This window comes from Phyllobates terribilis, unplaced genomic scaffold (genome assembly GCF_046119375.1).
Source record: "Phyllobates terribilis strain yellow unplaced genomic scaffold, ASM4611937v1 Scaffold_13__5_contigs__length_258822181, whole genome shotgun sequence".
NCBI lineage: Eukaryota > Metazoa > Chordata > Amphibia > Anura > Dendrobatidae > Phyllobates > Phyllobates terribilis.
In genome coordinates this window covers 166,510,595-166,532,145 of record NW_027362773.1, presented here as the reverse complement: position 1 = coordinate 166,532,145, position 21,551 = coordinate 166,510,595, and the positions used below count along the sequence as shown (strand labels likewise).

The 21,551-nt window shown below is 50.3% G+C and overlaps 1 protein-coding gene across 3 annotated transcripts in view; it reads right to left on the bottom strand.

Moving 5' to 3' along the window:
* The window catches only part of DENND2B (DENN domain containing 2B), a 433,939-nt gene that overhangs the window by 185,869 nt on the left and 226,519 nt on the right, over nucleotides 1-21,551 (bottom strand). For all 3 annotated transcript variants that reach the window (XM_073659026.1, XM_073659025.1, XM_073659024.1), the window contains one exon: nucleotides 1,023-2,162. In XM_073659026.1, coding sequence (XP_073515127.1) covers nucleotides 1,023-2,162 — 1,140 coding nt within the window. The remainder of the gene's footprint in view (nucleotides 1-1,022; nucleotides 2,163-21,551) is intronic.

Here is a 21,551-nt window from a genome sequence, read left to right as displayed (position 1 = left end):
GCCGGTATAACCTGGACATCTCCTGTGTATAATTATACATGTACAGCTGGTATAACCTGGGTAACTCCTGTATATAATTATGTATATACAGCTGGTATAACCTGGGCACCTCCTGTATATAATTCTATATGTACAGCCGGTATAACCTGGGCACCTCCTTTATATAATTATATATGTACAGCTGGTATAACCTGGGCATCTCCTGTATATAATTACATATGTACAGCTGGTATAACCTGGGTATCTCCTGTATATAATTATATATGTACAGCCGGTATAACCTGGGCATCTCCTGTATATAATTATATATGTACAGCTGGTATAAGCTGGACATCTCCTGTATATAATTATATATGTACAGCTGGTATAACCTGGGCACCTCCTGTATATAATTATATATGTACAGCCGGTATAACCTGGGCATCTCCTGTATATAATTATATATGTACAGCTGGTATAACCTGGGCACCTCCTGTATATAATTATACATGTACAGCCGGTATAACCTGGGCATCTCCTGTATATAATTATATATGTACAGCTGGTATAACCTGGGCATCTCCTGTGTATAATTATATATGTACAGATGGTATAACCTGGGCATCTCCTGTATATAATTATATATGTACAGCTGGTATAACCTGGGCACCTCCTGTATATAATTATACATGTACAGCCGGTATAACCTGGGCATCTCCTGTATATAATTATATATGTACAGCTGGTATAACCTGGGCATCTCCTGTGTATAATTATATATGTACAGCTGGTATAACCTGGGCATCTCCTGTATATAATTATATATGTACAGCTGGTATAACCTGGGCATCTCCTGTATATAATTATATATGTACAGCTGGTATAACCTGGGCATCTCCTGTATATAATTATATATGTACAGCTGGTATAACCTGGGCATCTCCTGTATATAATTATATATGTACAGCTGGTATAACCTGGGCATCTCCTGTGTATAATTATACATGTACAGCTGGTATAACCTGGGCATCTCCTGTATATACCTCTGCGATCTGCGGTGCTCCTTCTTGGTCTTCCTGGTGACGGGGGGCGCCGGTGTTGAAGGAAGAGGCGGTGGGGATACAGGTGATGAGGAAGGAGGTAGATTATTGGGGTTGTTCCGGTGGCCTTTATCAGCCTCATACTCGAATGTCCTTTTGGGTTTGGGGACAGGGTTGACATCAGCTGCGGGGCTCTCGGGGGCCACAGTGGGGCTTCTGCAGTCTGCAGTAGTTCCTTGTTTGTGGTCATTTATCACATTTACATTCCCAGATTTGTCGCCCGGACTCTCTAAAGTACCTGACGTTATGGAGCGCTTTCTCCCCAGGTCCACACTGAAACAGCTGCTGGGCAGTTGGGGAAGCCCCATGCCCGGGTTCTCCTTCAGCGCCTGCTCGATCTTCTGGATCCTGTTCAGCACCGCAGACGACTCTTTCCTAGATCCCCTGACGAAAGCATTAGCGGGTTCTGTTCTGCTGGAGCGCCTCTCATACCGATGGACAGAGTCTCGCTCTGACGCAGTCGTCTCCTCCTCCTCAGTCTCGGGGTAAGAGCACTCAGAAAATGTTCTGCTCATTCTCCGGTATCCTTTAAAGTCAAAGGTCTTTTCACTGCATGGCGATGCCAGCATGCTCGGGCATCCTTCACTGGTGGAGCGGTCACCCGGGTCTCCTCTGTCCACAAAGAGGCTGAGACGTGGAGAAGGTTCTCCTCTGCATTCCCATTCTGAGATCTTACGCCGAATGTCGAGCACCTGTGAGCGGACGGCGCTTCTGTTGTGCGGCTGGTTCCTCTGATTAGCGGCAGAGCCCAGTGACAGTGTGCTCCGGCTGATCTGGCAGTTACCTATTACACCTCCGTCCTTGGCCTCCAAGACATTCTCTTTCTGCTTCGGTCCTTTAAATACCGAAAGTCTTTTATCCAGACACGCAACGCTGAACGATTTGGACAAGTGATTGGACGTGTCGACCCCCGGAGAGCTCAGGCGGGGGTCTCGCAGGTTGGATCCTCTCACAGTCCAGTCTTTGATGACCAGCTTGTTGTTGGGGAATCTGTTGGCTCTGCAGAACTCTTCGCTGTCACTGAGAGGATACGACGGGGTTCTGACTGGAGACAAAACCGGCGGAGGAGACACCGACTGGGACCTGGAAAACAGAGAACACATTGTCACGACATGACGTCCACATAGCAATTATTACATGCTTCCAGGTGATCTGACGCCGGATTATCAGACTTTCTGCAATAAAGGAGGACAGATAAGGGGAATTCCACGTTTTTATGGGCTTTTTGGGTGAAAATGGATATATTTGGCCATTTGCATGATCCCAGGACTGATGCTTGGGTTGCAGCTTTAGTGTATCACCAAATACACACGGCCATTTTTACTTCATAGAGACCAGCCTAACCTGACCCATCTATGACAAGTAGCGGTCCGAGATAGAAAACCGGCCCCTCCACATTCAACGCCATAAAAAGCCTCAGCTCTGCGCTCGTAGTCGGCGGCAGACACTTAGATCCGACCACACAGTCACCGTGACACACAGTCACCGGCAGTGGTGGCCACGCACAGCACAGGGGATAGATTGATGGGGTGGATACAGAGGGGCAGCGACATTCCCCTGGGTGAGCGCCAGACCAGAGGTGGGGTCTCTGCCCGCTGCTCACATAAGACGGGCTGAACCTCAGACTAATATGCTAAAGGCTGCAAGAAAATATCCCACAGCGGCCATAGATATCACTTTATACAGTGGGATATTCAGAAATGCCTGAACATATATCACTTATGCACATGATCTCAGCACCTCTGATCACCGGGACCCCACCATTCACAAGAAAAAACTGCAGTGACCACGTGCGACCACTGCTCCATTCACTGTCTACAGGGGTGGTGGTCGCACACGCTCACTACGGCTCCATACATACAGGGGTGGTGGTCGCCCACGCTCACTACGGCTCCATACATACAGGGGTGGTGGTCGCCCACGCTCACTACGGCTCCATACATACAGGGGTGGTGGTCGCCCACGCTCACTACGGCTCCATACATACAGGGGCAGTGGTCGCACACGCTCACTACGGCTCCGTACATACAGGGGTGGTGGTCGCACACGCTCACTACGGCTCCGTACATACAGGGGTGGTGGTCGCCCACGCTCACTACGGCTCCATACATACAGGGGTGGTGGTCGCCCACGCTCACTAAGGCTCCATACATACAGGGGTGGTGGTCGCCCACGCTCACTACGGCTCCATACATACAGGGGCAGTGGTCGCCCACGCTCACTAAGGCTCCGTACATACAGGGGTGATGGTTGCACTCGCACACGCTCACTACGGCTCCATACATACAGGGGTGGTGGTCGCCCACGCTCACTACGGCTCCGTACATACAGGGGTGGTGGTCGCCCACGCTCACTAAGGCTCCATACATACAGGGGTGGTGGTCGCCCACGCTCACTACGGCTCCATACATACAGGGGTGGTGGTCGCCCACGCTCACTACGGCTCCGTACATACAGGGGTGGTGGTCACCCACGCTCACTAAGGCTCCATACATACAGGGGTGGTGGTCGCCCACGCTCACTACGGCTCCATACATACAGGGGTGGTGGTCGCCCACGCTCACTAAGGCTCCATACATACAGGGGTGGTGGTCGCCCACGCTCACTACGGCTCCATACATACAGGGGTGATGGTCGCACTCGCACACGCTCACTACGGCTCCATACATACAGGGGTGGTGGTCGCACACGCTCACTACGGCTCCGTACATACAGGGGTGGTGGTCGCACACGCTCACTACGGCTCCGTACATGCAGGGGTGGTGGTCGCACACGCTCACTACGGCTCCGTACATACAGGGGTGGTGGTCGCACACGCTCACTACGGCTCCATACATACAGGGGTGGTGGTCGCCCACGCTCACTACGGCTCCGTACATGCAGGGGTGGTGGTCGCACACGCTCACTACGGCTCCATACATACAGGGGTGGTGGTCGCACACGCTCACTACGGCTCCATACATACAGGGGTGGTGGTCGCACACGCTCACTACGGCTCCGTACATGCAGGGGTGGTGGTCGCACACGCTCACTACGGCTCCATACATACAGGGGTGGTGGTCGCACACGCTCACTACGGCTCCGTACATACAGGGGTGGTGGTCGCACACGCTCACTACGGCTCCGTACATACAGGGGTGGTGGTCGCACACGCTCACTACGGCTCCGTACATACAGGGGTGGTGGTCGCACACGCTCACTACGGCTCCATACATACAGGGGTGGTGGTCGCCCACGCTCACTACGGCTCCATACATACAGGGGTGGTGGTCGCACTCGCACACACTCACTACGGCTCCGTACATACAGGGGCGGTGGTTGCCCACGCTCACTAAGGCTCCATACATAAAGGGGCAGTGGTCGCCCACGCTCACTACGGCTCCGTACATACAGGGGTGATGCTCGCACACGCTCATTACGGCTCCATACAAACAGGGGTACTGGATGCACATGCTCCGTACGGCTCAATACATAGAGGAGTGGTGGTTGCACGCGCTCACTACGACTCCATACATACAGGGGTGCTGGTCGCATATGCTCCATTCATACAGGAGACTCAGACCCCCGTTCTCTGGATCAATAGTTGGGGGTCTCAGTAGTCAAGGCCCCAGATATCACACATCTATCATCTATCTTGTGGATATACGTGACCCAACGTATACAGTTTAATCATTGTGTAATAAGAAACACTACAGCTTTGTAATAGACTTTTTGTTTCAATTCCTCATCACTTTCAGGATCTCTGCTTGCAGTCAAATGAACAGGCCGAATGCTGATGGTTTGCATTTATTGTGGACCAAAGCGGTCCTAGTCTAATACTTCCCACAGTGGAAGGTTTGTTGCAGTGCATCGGTCGTGAACGCAGTGGATGGTGAGTGGAGTTGCAGAGATATCATGACCTCTCCCTGCAATGAATGTTGACGTCAGGACTCAGTGCAGTAATCTCCATTCTGCAAACACAAGGCATCGGATTGTGCAGCTCTGCAAACAAATGGCAGGTCTTGCATCATTCCGCTCGGTCAAGCTACATGGGACTGTTGGTTTTGAGTGAACGCCAAAGAGAGATGGCGATGACAAGAGTACACTGAAAATGTGGGGTTAAAGAAGCAGCAAAGTCACAGCTGACACTATGGCAGCTGCTGCTCCTCCACCAGGCAAGGGGTTACTATGTGTACATCCAAGAAGAATATACTTATCACTGTTGAGTGTTTGTTACAACTGTATTCAATGCATCAAACAGTCTGGTACAGTTTACCTGCACTGATACATTGTAGCAAACTATATGCTACTGTGCAGCTCACTGCACACCTCCACAGGCCACACACAAAGAATTAGTCTATGTTCACATGCAGAACTTTTTTTGATGCAAATTAAAAGTTGTGTTTAACCGAACCAGCAAAAGCTACAAAACTTCAGAAATCTCATGCACGCGCTTGTTATTATTTTCCTGGCTGAATTTGAGCACTGCGGCGTCTTTTACATCTGTAGCAATCAATCCTTTCAGAGTTTTTGCAGCAATTTTTCACTCAAAAATGAAGTAATGAGAAAGCGCAAAAACCGCAGCTAAGAGGTTTATGTAACCGCAGACCCCGTAGTATAAACTGTGTAGGGGCAGTATCACCGAGCCCTGGGGGCAGGTGGGCAGAATCTGATGATGTAACAGTCCCCCAAAAATCTGACACATGATATCTGCAAATGGCCGAGCCCAGTGACAACTAACATGGTTACGATTACAGCCAAAAATGAGTTGTCACTCAGCTTTTCCAGACTTGCAAAGGGTAAGGCCCGTATTTTCCAGAGGCTGCTTATATTTCCCATGTGGGGGAACGCAGCAGATGTTTCCACCGATACACGTCCTGTGAAGCCTTACGTCGGCCGCACCTGTACACCTGTGTGTGACTGCGCAGCGCCGCCTTCCCCCTCTCAGCACTGACCTTATGGACGGCTGCCGTCACCTTCACGGTATGTCGGCCCTGGGAACAGCGGGGTAATCTGTATCTCCTCCTGAAGTGCAACCCAAATCCAGCAATGTCACCTGATGCCTCCCCAGCAGCTGTACACAGCACTCATAGGTGCGCCCTCACCTGAGATCTCTAAGTCAGAAAGTACCCAGCATGCCAAAGGGCGGGTCACTCCACCATTGTAAGATTAACTCCTGCCGCTGCCAAGGAGAGGGAAGTGGATAATACAACAGGTGCGTTACTGATGACGCGACCTCACCGGGCAATAAATTATAATGGTAAATGGGAGAATCGGCACAGAACTGATGTGAGACCCCGAGAGAAGACGATCGAGGGAACGGATCCTAGAAAACAAGAGGATTTACCTACAAAACCGCACGGCCAGTCATAGAAAAAGCAGAAAACAGAGACATTCAGTAGTAATATAGCCGAAGCACGAGCGCCCCTGCCCGCCCATCCCGAGCACGAGCGCCCCTGCCCGCCCATCCCGAGCACGAGCGCCCCTGCCCGCCCATCCCAAGCGCCCCTGCCTGCCCATCCCGAGCACGAGCGCCCCTGCCTGCCCATCCCGAGCACGAGCGCCCCTGCCTGCCCATCCCGAGCACGAGCGCCCCTGCCCACCCATCCCGAGCAAGACGGCCCCTGCCCGCCCATCCCAAGCGCCCCTGCCTGCCCATCCCGAGCACGAGCGCCCCTGCCTGCCCATCCCCAGCACGAGCGCCCCTGCCCGCCCATCCCAAGCGCCCCTGCCTGCCCATCCCGAGCACGAGCGCCCCTGCCTGCCCATCCCGAGCACGAGCGCCCCTGCCCGCCCATCCCGAGCAAGACGGCCCCTGCCCACCCATCCCAAGCGCCCCTGCCTGCCCATCCCGAGCACGAGCGCCCCTGCCTGCCCATCCCCAGCACGAGCGCCCCTGCCTGCCCATCCCGAGCAAGAGGGCCCCTGCCTGCCCACCCCGAGCACGAGCGCCCCTGCCTGCCCATCCCCAGCACGAGCGCCCCTGCCTGCCCATCCCGAGCAAGAGGGCCCCTGCCTGCCCATCCCGAGCAAGAGGGCCCCTGCCTGCCCACCCCGAGCACGAGCGCCCCTGCCTGCCCATCCCCAGCACGAGCGCCCCTGCCCATCCCGAGCGGCCCTGCCTGTCCATCCCGAGCACGAGCGCCCCTGCCTGCCCATCCCCAGCACGAGCGCCCCTGCCTGCCCACCCCGAGCACGAGCGCCCCTGCCTGCCCATCGCGAGCAGAAGCGCCCCAGCCTGCCCATCCCGAGCGCCCCTGCCTGTCCATCCCGAGCACCCCTGCCTGCCCATCCCCAGCATGAGCGCTCCTGCTTGCCCATCCCCAGCACGAGCGCCCCTGCCTGCCCATCTCCAGCAGGAGCGCCCCTGCCTGCCCATCTCCAGCAGGAGCGCCCCTGTCCGCCCATCCCCAGCACGAGCGCCCCTGTCCGCCCATCCCCAGCACGAGCGCCACTGCCCGCCCATGTCCAGCAGGAGCGCCACTGCCCGCCCCATCCCCAGCACGAGCGCCCCTGCCCGCCCATCCCCAGCACGAGCGCCCCTGCTTGCTCATCCCGAGCGCCCCTGCCTGCCCATCCCGAGCACGAGCGCCCCTGCCTGTCCATCCCGAGCACGAGCGCCCCTGCCTGTCCATCCCGAGCACGAGTGCCCCTGCCTGACCATCCCGAGCGCCCCTGCCTGCCCATCCCCAGCACGAGCGCCCCTGCCTGCCCATCCCGAGCGCCCCTGCCTTCCCATCCCGAGCACGAGCCTGTGATGATAGAGCCTAAAATCTTAATAAGCCAGACATTTAGATTTGGTAATCCAAGAGAAATACCCAGCACGAGCGCCCCTGCCCGCCCATTCCCAGCACGAGCGCCCCTGCCCGCCCATCTCCAGCACGAGCGCCCCTGGCCGCCCATCCCCAGCACGAGCGCCCCTGCCCGCCCATCCCCAGCACGAGCGCCCCTGCAAGCCCATCCCCAGCACGAGCACCCCTGCCCGCTCATCCCCAGCACGAGCGCCCCTGCTTGCTCATCCCGAGCGCCCCTGCCTGCCCATCCAGAGCACGAGCGCCCCTGCCTGTCCATCCCGAGCACGAGCGCCCCTGCCTGTCCATCCCGAGCACGAGCGCCCCTGCCTGTCCATCCCGAGCACCCCTGCCTGCTCATCCCCAGCACGAGCGCCCCTGCCTTCCCATCCCGAGCGCCCCTGCCTTCCCATCCCGAGCACGAGCCTGTGATGATAGAGCCTAAAATCTTAATAAGCCAGACATTTAGATTTGGTAATCCAAGAGAAATACACTATTATCTTCGTGTATTTGTGTCTGGTCAATAAGAACAGACTAGTATTTGTATAACCCTGAATGTTGAATTCTATTCTTTTGGAAACAATCATGTTTACTATGCTAATGATGTTTATTTACAATAGCCTCTGTGATACTAACTATGTAAATGGATTAGCTCACACAATGAGACCTGGAGAGCCCTGCACCTTTACCCCTTACCTGTGACTGATGACCTTACACAGATGTAAATATAAACAGGGATGTCTGTAGTGCTGCAAGGAGAATCAAGGAGCATCAGCAAGACTTTACAAGGAGAATGAAAGACATCCTTCAGGAAAGTAGATGGATTGCATGGCATTACCCAAAGACACACAGATTTGTATTCTATATGATTCTAGTCTAAGGGTATCAGTCTTGACTGGAAAGATACGGATCTGCTCCATTGACTATTAGAGAGACATGGATACATTTTGGGGAGACCATGGTGGGATGAGGAAGTCACTGGCCCAATGGATATGTTGTTTGGGGTTGCCAGGTGGGACCCTCCGGTCGCCTGCAACCCCCGGAGACATTCAGAAAAGCCAGATTGTGACCCGCCAGTCATCTTGCTCCATCAAAATTCTCGGAGAGGCCAAGTTGGGACCCTTGGGTCTCCTGGCCTTGTACCTCGATGGACTGCTAGCTTCCTAAGCTTGCCGCTACCTTCTCTCTGTGGGGGCCCACCAGAAGCGGGGGGCCACTGGTTGAGGTCGTCGACCCTGAAAGTCTCCAAAGTCGCAGCTGTTCTATCCCAGGCGGGCAGAGAAGAAAAGGGTGAGATTGTGTAATGTTGTACCATCTTGGGTATAGGCTGAGACTGTTCTGTGTGTTTATTGTCCGCTTTGTGGTTCAATAAAGTATCGCCACGCTGTTTAACCCTCACCCTGTGTTGTCTAAGTAGCGTTAAGCCCAGGGAAGACCCCGGATCTTCACACCGAGTAAGTAGCAATGAGCAAGGGGAGCAGTGTGCCTATCTTACTGCATGAATATAACCTCATTTTATAAACCACGCCCAGTTTACAATAGACTCCGCCGTTGAACAGATAAGCTCCACCCCTGTGACATTACAATGGCAGGACACTTTAAGAATACTCCTACATTGCATCTTGTATGTGAATTCCTATAGCAGACGATTTAGCCTCCGGACAGAAGAGGAAAGTAATTATAGAGCGGGATGTGATAATTATCAGCCAGGGCTGACGCACGGGCCTGGGTAATGACATGATAATTTGTCAGGCTGAGGAAAGGCTTCATGTAATGCAGTAACACGATAAACATGATGAATGGGATTAACGCGTTTCACAACCCGACGTCCCCTGCGGCAATGAGCCGCGCACATTTACACAAGGTGAATCACAAGAATCGCAGGTTCTCATATTAAATGACAGAGGAAATCGAGACGACGGCTTCAATTACTGCGTCTATTAGCACATTGTGACCGCAGGGCGAGGAGCGGCGATCCGGGGGTAAGAGGGATGATTACAGATGGAATTAGCTGCTAGAAATTACACAAGAGCTGTCCAAGGCTCAGTCTATAGCGGTTATAATTCCTGTAATCCGGCATTTTACAGTCCAGATCCAGATTATCCGGCAAGTGCCATCGCTGCAGCATCAGCGCCCACCACAGCTCTGTACATACCAGTGTCTGATCATTGGGAATATACAACATGTAACATCTGAGAGATTCTGGATCATCAGACCCTGCACATGTCCTTCCCCCATCTGTAGCCGCCGTATACTCCTGTAAATGCTCCGTATAGCATCACATCATGATGGCTCCGCATGCTAGAGGTCCTCAGCCTGGATATATGTATACAGCAGGATGGAGGCCACCGAGCACTGGGCACCATGTCTACCACTAGTCCTGTCACACATCCATGCAAACCATGGCCGGTGCCACCAAGAATTGTGGAGCATTGTGGCATTATATACTACCACATATTATCATGTGTATGAGGCGGTGGCATCATTTATGTGTATGAGGCGGTGGTATCATTTATGTGTATGAGGCGGTGGTATCATGTATGTGTATGAGGCGGTGGTATCATTTATGTGTATGAGGCGGTGGTATCATTTATGTGTATGAGGCGGTGGCATCATTTATGTGTATGAGGCGGTGGTATCATTTATGTGTATGAGGCGGTGGTATCATGTATGTGTATGAGGTGGTGGTATCATTTATGTGTATGAGGCGGTGGTATCATTTATGTGTATGAGGCGGTGGTATCATGTATGTGTATGAGGCGGTGGTATCATTTATGTGTATGAGGCGGTGGTATCATTTATGTGTATGAGGCGGTGGTATCATTTATGTGTATGAGGCGGTGGTATCATTTATGTGTATGAGGCGGTGGCATCATTTATGTGTATGAGGCGGTGGTATTATGTGTATGAGGCGGTGGTATAATTTATGTGTATGAGGCGGTGGTATTATGTGTATGAGGCGGTGGTATAATTTATGTGTATGAGGCGGTGGTATTATGTGTATGAGGCGGTGGTATAATTTATATCTATGAGGCGGTGGTATTATGTGTATGAGGCGGTGGTATAATTTATGTGTATGAGGCGGTGGTATTATGTGTATGAGGTGGTGGTATCATTTATATCTATGAGGCGGTGGTATTATGTGTATGAGGCGGTGGTATCATTTATGTGTATGAGGCGGTGGTATCATTTATGTGTATGAGGCGGTGGTATCATTTATGTGTATGAGGCGGTGGTATCATTTATGTGTATGAGGCGGTGGTATCATTTATGTGTATGAGGCGGTGGCATCATTTATGTGTATGAGGCGGTGGTATTATATGTATGAGGCGGTGGTATCATTTATGTGTATGAGGCGGTGGTATCATTTATGTCTATGAGGCGGTGGTATTATGTGTATGAGGCGGTGGTATCATTTATGTGTATGAGGCGGTGGTATCATTTATGTGTATGAGGCGGTGGTATCATTTATGTGTATGAGGCGGTGGCATCATTTATGTGTATGAGGCGGTGGTATCATTTATGTGTATGAGGTGGTGGTATCATTTATGTGTATGAGGCGGTGGCATCATTTATGTGTATGAGGTGGTGGTATTATGTGTATGAGGCGGTGGTATCATTTATGTGTATGAGGCGGTGGTATCATTTATGTGTATGAGGCGGTGGCATCATTTATGTGTATGAGGTGGTGGCATCATTTATGTGTATGAGGTGGTGGTATTATGTGTATGAGGTGGTGGTATTATGTGTATGAGGCGGTGGTATCATTTATGTGTATGAGGTGGTGGTATTATGTGTATGAGGTGGTGGTATTATGTGTATGAGGCGGTGGCATCATTTATGTGTATGAGGCGGTGGCATCATTTATGTGTATGAGGTGGTGGTATTATGTGTATGAGGCGGTGGTATCATTTATGTGTATGAGGCGGTGGCATCATTTATGTGTATGAGGTGGTGGTATTATGTGTATGAGGCGGTGGCATCATTTATATCTATGAGGCGGTGGCATCATTTATGTGTATGAGGTGGTGGTATTATGTGTATGAGGCGGTGGTATCATTTATATCTATGAGGCGGTGGCATCATTTATGTGTATGAGGCGGTGGCATCATTTATGTGTATGAGGCGGTGGCATCATTTATGTGTATGAGGCGGTGGTATCATTTATGTGTATGAGGCGGTGGTATCATGTATGTGTATGAGGCGGTGGTATTATTTATGTGTATGAGGCGGTGGTATCATTTATGTGTATGAGGCGGTGGCATCATTTATGTGTATGAGGCGGTGGCATCATTTATGTGTATGAGGCGGTGGCATCATTTATGTGTATGAGGCGGTGGTATCATTTATGTGTATGAGGCGGTGGTATCATGTATGTGTATGAGGCGGTGGTATTATTTATGTGTATGAGGCGGTGGTATCATTTATGTGTATGAGGCGGTGGTATCATTTATGTGTATGAGGCGGTGGTATCATTTATGTGTATGAGGCGGTGGTATCATGTATGTGTATGAGGCGGTGGTATCATTTGTGTGTATGAGGCGGTGGTATCATTTATATCTATGAGGCGGTGGTATTATGTGTATGAGGCGGTGGTATCATTTATGTGTATGAGGCGGTGGTATCATGTATGTGTATGAGGCGGTGGTATCATTTATGTGTATGAGGCGGTGGTATCATTTATGTGTATGAGGCGGTGGTATCATGTATGTGTATGAGGCGGTGGTATCATTTATGTGTATGAGGCGGTGGTATCATGTATGTGTATGAGGCGGTGGTATCATTTATGTGTATGAGGCGGTGGTATCATTTATGTGTATGAGGCGGTGGTATCATGTATGTGTATGAGGCGGTGGTATCATTTATGTGTATGAGGCGGTGGTATCATTTATGTGTATGAGGCGGTGGCATCATTTATGTGTATGAGGCGGTGGTATCATGTATGTGTATGAGGCGGTGGTATCATTTATGTGTATGAGGCGGTGGTATCATTTATGTGTATGAGGCGGTGGCATCATTTATGTGTATGAGGCGGTGGTATCATTTATGTGTATGAGGCGGTGGTATCATTTATGTGTATGAGGCGGTGGTATTATGTGTATGAGGCGGTGGTATCATTTATGTGTATGAGGCGGTAGTATCATTTATGTGTATGAGGCGGTGGTATCATTTATGTGTATGAGGCGGTGGTATCATTTATGTGTATGAGGCGGTGGTATCATTTATGTGTATGAGGCGGTGGTATCATTTATGTGTATGAGGCGGTGGTATCATTTATGTGTATGAGGCGGTGGTATCATGTATGTGTATGAGGCGGTGGTATCATTTATGTGTATGAGGCGGTGGTATCATTTATGTGTATGAGGCGGTGGTATCATTTATGTGTATGAGGCGGTGGTATCATGTATGTGTATGAGGCGGTGGTATCATTTATGTGTATGAGGCGGTGGTATCATTTATGTGTATGAGGCGGTGGTATCATGTATGTGTATGAGGCGGTGGTATCATTTATGTGTATGAGGCGGTGGTATCATTTATGTGTATGAGGCAGTGGCATCATTTATGTCTATGAGGCGGTGGCATCATTTATGTGTATGAGGCGGTGGTATTATGTGTATGAGGCGGTGGTATCATTTATGTGTATGAGGCGGTGGTATCATTTGTGTGTATGAGGCGGTGGTATCATTTATGTGTATGAGGCAGTGGCATCATTTATGTCTATGAGGCGGTGGCATCATTTATGTGTATGAGGCGGTGGTATTATGTGTATGAGGCGGTGGTATCATTTATGTGTATGAGGCGGTGGTATCATTTGTGTGTATGAGGCGGTGGTATCATTTATGTGTATGAGGCGGTGGTATCATTTATGTGTATGAGGCGGTGGTATCATTTATATCTATGAGGCGGTGGTATCATTTATGTGTATGAGGCGGTGGCATCATTTATGTGTATGAGGCGGTGGCATCATTTATGTGTATGAGGCGGTGGTATCATTTATGTGTATGAGGCGGTGGTATCATGTATGTGTATGAGGCGGTGGTATCATTTATGTGTATGAGGCGGTGGTATCATTTATGTGTATGAGGCGGTGGTATCATTTATGTGTATGAGGCGGTGGTATCATTTATGTGTATGAGGTGGTGGTATTATGTGTATGAGGTGGTGGCATTATTTATGTGTATGAGGCGGTGGTATCATTTATGTGTATGAGGCGGTGGTATCATTTATGTGTATGTGGCGGTGGTATCATTTATGTGTATGACGCGGTGGTATTATTTATATCTATGAGGCGGTGGTATCATTTATGTGTATGAGGCGGTGGTATCATTTATGTGTATGAGGCGGTGGTATCATTTATGTGTATGAGGTGGTGGTATTATGTGTATGAGGCGGTGGTATCATTTATGTGTATGAGGTGGTGGTATCATTTATGTGTATGAGGCGGTGGCATCATTTATGTGTATGAGGCGGTGGTATCATTTATGTGTATGAGGCGGTGGTATCATTTATGTCTATGAGGCGGTGGTATCATTTATGTCTATGAGGCGGTGGTATCATTTATGTCTATGAGGCGGTGGTATCATTTATGTCTATGAGGTGGTGGTATTATGTGTATGAGGCGGTGGTATTATTTATGTGTATGAGGCGGGGGTATCATATATGTGTATGAGGTGGTGGTATTATGTGTATGAGGCGGTGGTATTATTTATGTGTATGAGGCGGTGGTATCATTTATGTGTATGAGGTGGTGGTATTATGTGTATGAGGCGGTGGTATTATTTATGTGTATGAGGCGGTGGTATCATTTATGTGTATGAGGTAGTGGTATTATGTGTATGAGGCGGTGGTATTATTTATGTGTATGAGGCGGTGGTATCATTTATGTGTATGAGGCGGTGGTATTATGTGTATGAGGCGGTGGTATTATGTGTATGAGGCGGTGGTATTATTTATGTGTATGAGGCGGTGGTATCATTTATGTGTATGAGGCGGTGGTATCATTTATGTGTATGAGGCGGTGGTATTATTTATGTGTATGAGGCGGTGGTATTATTTATGTGTATGAGGCGGTGGTATTATTTATGTGTATGAGGTGGTGGTATTATGTGTATGAGGCGGTGGCATTATTTATGTCTATGAGGCGGTGGTATTATTTATGTGTATGAGGAGGTGGTATCATTTATGTGTATGAGGTGGTGGTATCATTTATGTGTATGAGGTGGTGGTATTATTTATGTGTATGAGGCGGTGGTATTATTTATGTCTATGAGGCGGTGGTATCATTTATGTGTATGAGGCGGTGGTATTATTTATGTGTATGAGGTGGTGGTATCATTTATGTGTATGAGGCGGTGGCATTATTTACGTGTATGAGGTGGTGGTATTATTTATGTGTATGAGGCGGTGGTATTATTTATGTCTATGAGGCGGTGGTATTATTTATGTGTATGAGGTGGTGGTATTATTTATGTGTATGAGGCGGTGGTATTATTTATGTCTATGAGGCGGTGGTATCATTTATGTGTATGAGGTGGTGGTATTATTTATGTGTATGAGGTGGTGGTATTATTTATGTCTATGAGGCGGTGGTATCATTTATGTGTATGAGGCGGTGGTATTATTTATGTGTATGAGGTGGTGGTATCATTTATGTGTATGAGGCGGTGGCATTATTTACGTGTATGAGGTGGTGGTATTATTTATGTGTCTGAGGAGGTGGCATCATTTATGTCTATGAGGTGGTGGTATTTATTAGACCTCTATGATGGTACTATGTATGAGGTTGTAGCATTATATACTACCACATATTACCATGCGTATAACATGGTAGTTTTATTAGTACAGTATGGTGGCATCGTTTATGTGTATGATGGGGTAACATTTATTAGACCTGTACAGTGGTATTATTTATTTGTATGAGCTGGGGACATTAGTACACTATGGCAGTATTATGTATATGTATGATAAGGTGGCATTATTTATTAGAGCTATATAGTGATATTTATATGTATTATAGTATTCTATGGCGTTTTTTTTTATATGTATGATAAGGTGGCATTATTTATTAGCGCTATATAGTGGTATTTATATGTATTATAGTATTCTATGGCTTTTTTTTATATGTATGATAAGGTGGCATTATTTATTAGAGCTATATAGTGGTATTTATATGTATTATAGTATTCTATGGCGGTTTTATTTATAAGTATGATATGGTGGTATTATTTATTAAATCAGCATGGTAGCACTATGTACAGTGAAGAGCAAAAGGTTAATGTTTTGAACTTTTGACTCTCAGGCTCCATATCTCACCATCCACTGCTGCTTTGAAACGTGAGACTCCCATCATTTTATAGACAATCATCTTGGCTATCTCATAGATAAATGTGGCTTGCCGCTATTTAGCAGATGATTAGTTCTGCAGATTCTCGTCATGTCGCTGCATTGTTACTGTTTTGCTCCTGGTGGTTCCTGTAAACTGGATGGTGAGATATGGAGCCTGAAAGTCATAAGGTCAAAACATTGTTACTCTTTTGCTCGTCAGTGTATGAGGATTTGGCTCTATATATTACCACGTGTTATTATGTGTATGACATGGTGTCTTTATTTATTAGTACAGTGTGGTGGCATTATTTTTGTGTATGAGGTGGTGTGACATTATTAGTAATGTATGGTGGTAATATTTAGATGTATGATGTGGTAGCTTTATTAGTACAGCGTGGTGGCATTATTTATATTTATTAGATGTTCACATTATTTATTAGAACTGTATGGCAGTATTATTTATTTTTATGACGTGGTAGCAATATTTATTAGAACTGTGTATTGGTATTATTTATGTGTATGAGCCGGTGACATTTATTAGTATTATATGGTAGTACTATTTATATGTATGATGGGTGGTATTTATTAGTACAGTGTGGTGGTATTATTTATGTTGATCAGTTGTTGGCATTAATTATTAGGACTGTATAGGGGTATTATTTGCATAAGGTGGTGGCATTATATATGACCGCATGATATTTATTATTACGACATGTTGGCATTATTTATTAACAATGTATGGTGGTGTTAGGCATGAGAACTAAAAGTATTGAGGGCTGCATGAACCCTAAGTACGGCCCTGCTCAGGGGTGGGGTGGAGGATGGCCGCTGGTTTGCAGAGGTCTACCAGAGGCCGTGTCTCCTCGCTCTCCATAATGAGACGGCGCACACCATTGTTCTACCATACAGTTATGTCTATGAAGACTTCCTGCGCTCCAAACACCGAACCGAAACCTCCAAGAGCCGTCATTCAGGGCAGAGAAACATCTGACAGGTGACTCAGGGCAAAGTGCCCAAATATGAGAATGATGTGTGATACTGTCTGCCAAGCTTATCTAATCCAATTATGTGTGATACTTTCTGCTGGGTATCTAAGCCTGTTATGTGTAATATGCTCTGCTGAGCTGCTGTATCTAATCCTATCATGTGTGTTGTTGCCTGACAGTAGGCTGCGCAGTGTTTCTGTGCTGGATGGTTTCCTCCTCTTATATCTGGAGTAGTCGCGTTACCTCCTCCGCTTGTCATGAATCTTTACATCACTGCATAGATCTAGACATAAACAATGTGATCACATCCACCGTCTGGGCTGTGGATCTCCAGCGTCTGGGACCCGGATCTTCCCAGTCTGGGCTGTGGATCTCTGGTGTATGGGACGCGGATCTCTGGTGTCAGGGATGTGGATCTTCCCTGTCTGGGCTGTGGATCTCTGGTGTCAGGGATGCGGATCTCCCCTGTCTGGGCTGTGGCTCTCCAGTGTATGGGACGTGGATCTTCCCTGTCTGGGCTGTGGCTCTCCAGTGTATGGGACGCAGATCTCCCCTGTCTGGGCTGTGGATCTCCAGTGTATGGGACGCGGATCTCCCTTGTCAGGGATGCGGATCTTCCCTGTCTGGGCTGTGGCTCTCCAGTGTATGGGACGCAGATCTCCCCTGTCTGGTCTGTGGCTCTCCAGTGTATGGGACGCGGATCTCCCTTGTCAGGGACGCGGATCTTCCCTGTCTGGGCTGTGGATCTCCAGTGTATGGGACGCGGATCTTCCCTGTCTGGGCTGTGGCTCTCCAGTGAATGGGACGTGGATCTCCCCTGTCTGGGCTGTGGCTCTCCAGTGTATGGGACGCAGATCTCCCCTGTCTGGACTGTGGATCTCCAGTGTATGGGACGCGGATCTCCCCTGTCTGGGCTGTGGCTCTCCAGTGTATGGGACGCAGATCTCCCCTGTCTGGGCTGTGGCTCTCTGGTGTCAGGGACACGTATCTCCCGTCTGGGCTGTGGATCTCTGGTGTCAGGGATGCGGATCTCCCCTGTCTGGGCTGTGGCTCTCCAGTGTATGGGACGCGGATCTTACCTGTCTGGGCTATGGATCTCTGGTGTCAGGGATGCGGATCTTCCCTGTCTGGGCTGTGGATCTCTGGTGTCAGGGACGTGGATCTTCCCTGTCTGGGCTATGGATCTCTGGTGTCAGGGACGCGGATCTCCCCTGTCTGGGCTATGGATCTCTGGTGTCAGGGACGCGGATCTCCCCTGTCTGGGCTGTGGCTCTCCAGTGTATGGGACGTGGATCTTCCCTGTCTGGGCTGTGGCTCTCCAGTGTATGAGACGCAGATCTTCCCTGTCTGGCCTGTGGCTCTCCAGTGTATGAGACGCGGATCTTCCCTGTCTGGCCTATGGATCTCTGGTGTCAGGGACGAGGATCTTCCCTGTCTGGGCTATGAATCTCTGGTGTCAGGGATGCGGATTTTCCCTGTCTGGGCTGTGGCTCTCCAGTGTATGGGACCCGGAGCTTCCCCATCTGGGCTGTGGATCTCTGGTGTATGGGAAGCGGATCTTTGGTGTCAGGGATGCGGATCTCTGGTGTCAGGGATGCGGATCTTCCCTGTCTGGGCTGTGGCTCTCCAGTGTATGGGACGCGGATCTTCCCTGTCTGGGCTATGGATCTCTGGTGTCAGGGACGTGGATCTTCCCTGTCTGGGCTCTGGCTCTCCAGTGTATGGGACGCGGATCTTCCCTGTCTGGGCTGTGGCTCTCCAGTGTATGAGACGCGGATCTTCCCTGTCTGGGCTGTGGCTCTCCAGTGTATGAGACGCGGATCTTCCCTGTCTGGGCTGTGGATCTCTGGTGTCAGGGACGCGGATCTTCCCTGTCTGGCCTATGGATCTCTGGTGTCAGGGACGTGGATCTTCCCTGTCTGGGCTGTGGCTCACTGTAACGGGTCTGGGAGGCGGAACCTCTGGGCTACTATACAAGGGAGCGGTCCTTGTAAGGGAGCGGGTGGCGACCAGGCAGGCAATCACAGCAGGTGACCGGGACAGTCTCTGGGTGTACGGGCAGGAGGTCACGGCAAGTGATCAGGGCAGTCTCTGGAAGAACGGGCTGGAGGTCACGGCAAGTGACCGGGGCAGTCTCTGAAAGAACGGGCTGGAGGTCACGGCAAGTGACCGGGGCAGTCTCTAGGTAAAGGGTAGGTACGACCTGTGATGGCTGAACCTCCAGGTAGGCTAGCAGGCAGGTAGCGGAGAAGCGCTCCCAGGTGAGCGGGCAAGAGTCTCTGGAATAGCTGGTGGTCCCAGCACGTGACAGCGGAACCCCCGGGCAGGCAAGCAGGCAGGTAGCGGAGAAGCGCTCCCAGGTGAGCGGGCAAGAGTCTCTGGAATAGCTGGTGGTCACAGCACGTGTCAGCGGAGCCTCCGGGCAGGCAAGCAGGCAGGTAGCGGAGAAGCGCTCCCAGGTGAGCGGGCAAGAGTCTGGGATAGCTGGTGGTCACAGCACGTGAAAGCGGAGCCTCCGGGCAGGCAAGCAGGCAGGTAGCGGAGAAGCGCTCCCAGGTGAGCGGGCAAGCTGGTCCATAGACAGACTGACCGGAGTTGTAAGGCAGACCGTCGGACCTCAGGCAAGCAGGCAGGTAGCTGGAAATCAGGCAGGATTAGAACAGCAAGCTGGCAGGAATCTGGCAGGTAACTGGCAACGGGACCTGAGGGCTGAAGCAGAGTAGAACGGTGCAACAACATTGCTCGGGCACCTCCATTTTGGAGGAGGTGCCTTATATATGGTAAAGTCCTCCGGCCATTGGCCGGGGACTCCTTAGGACGGCGCGCGCGGCCCCTTTAAGAGGGAGGGAGGGCGCGCGCGCGCGCGCCCTAAGCACAGTGGCCGGGAAGGAGCGCGCGCTGCCAGCAGAGCGGGAGAGGGACGCCGGGCACGGAGCAGAGCGGTGAGGGGAACAGCGTCCCTGCCTAGCAGAGGGCAGGGACGCCGGCACTACAGTACCCCCCCCTTTAGGCCCCCCCCTTTTTTAGGCCAGATAGAAATTTAGCTAGGATGAGAGGGGCATGGATGTTCTCCCGGGGCTCCCACGTTCTCTCCTCAGGACCAAACCCCTTCCAATCTACCAGAAAAAAGGTCTTTCCTCTTACCCTTTTGGTGGCAAGAAAGTTCTCTACCTCAAACTCGTCCTCAGCGGAAACCGGAGCAGGAGGCGTACCTGTAGACTTGGAAAAAGAGTTAAGCACCACGGGTTTGAGGAGAGATACATGGAAGGAGTTAGGGATCCGTAAGTTGGCCGGGAGTTTCAATTTATAGGCCACCGGGTTGATCTGACTGATGACCTCCAGAGGACCGATGAACCGAGGCCCTAACTTGTAAGAAGGTATCTTGAGTCGAACATATTTAGATGAGAGCCAGACTTTATCTCCTGGACGAAATTGTGGAGGATCCAGACGTTTTTTGTCAGCGTGTCTTTTCATACGCTCGGATGACAGAAGGAGTGCGGATCGGGTACTCTCCCATATGGAGGAAAATTTGCTAACGAGAGATTCCGCAGCCGGGTTGTCCACAGAGGTGGAGACAGGAAAAGGAATCCGAGGATGCTGACCAAAGACTACAAAAAACGGGGATTTGGAGGAGGATTCGCTCTCGTGATTATTATAAGAGAACTCGGCCCATGGTAGGAGATCCACCCAGTCAGAATGGTGGGCATTAACGAAGTGCCGGAGGTAACTGGTCAGGTTCTGATTGATCCGCTCCACTTGACCATTGGACTGTGGGTGGTAAGCGGAAGAGAAGTCCAGGGTGACGTCTAGTAGTTTACAAGTGGCTCTCCAGAAACGTGAGGTGAACTGTACCCCACGATCCGACACGATGTGGAAGGGCAGGCCATGAAGACGGAAGATGTGGCGGATAAAGTCTTTAGCCAGCTCGGGTGCAGACGGAAGGCCTGGCAGGGGAATAAAGTGAGCCATCTTGGAAAAGCGGTCAGCGACCACCCAAATGACCGTACAACCGGCAGAGACGGGGAGATCAGTTATAAAGTCCATTGCTATATGCTGCCAGGGGGCAGCAGGTACAGGAAGCGGAAGGAGGCGTCCGGCTGGCAGATGTCTCGGGACTTTGTTGCGAGCGCAGGACACACAGGCAGAAACAAAGTCTATTATGTCCTTGTGCAGGGTAGGCCACCAATAGTGCCGGGCAATAAGCTGGAGGGTCTTTTTCTGACCGGCGTGGCCAGCTAGTTTAGATGAATGGCCCCAGTGTAGGATCTTCTCCCGATCAGGTACTGAAACAAACGTCTTACCGGGAGGGAGACGATTTAGACTCACGGGAGCCACCTGCATTACTCTGGCGGGATCGATGATATGTTTAGGTTCTTCCTCGAGATCGGACA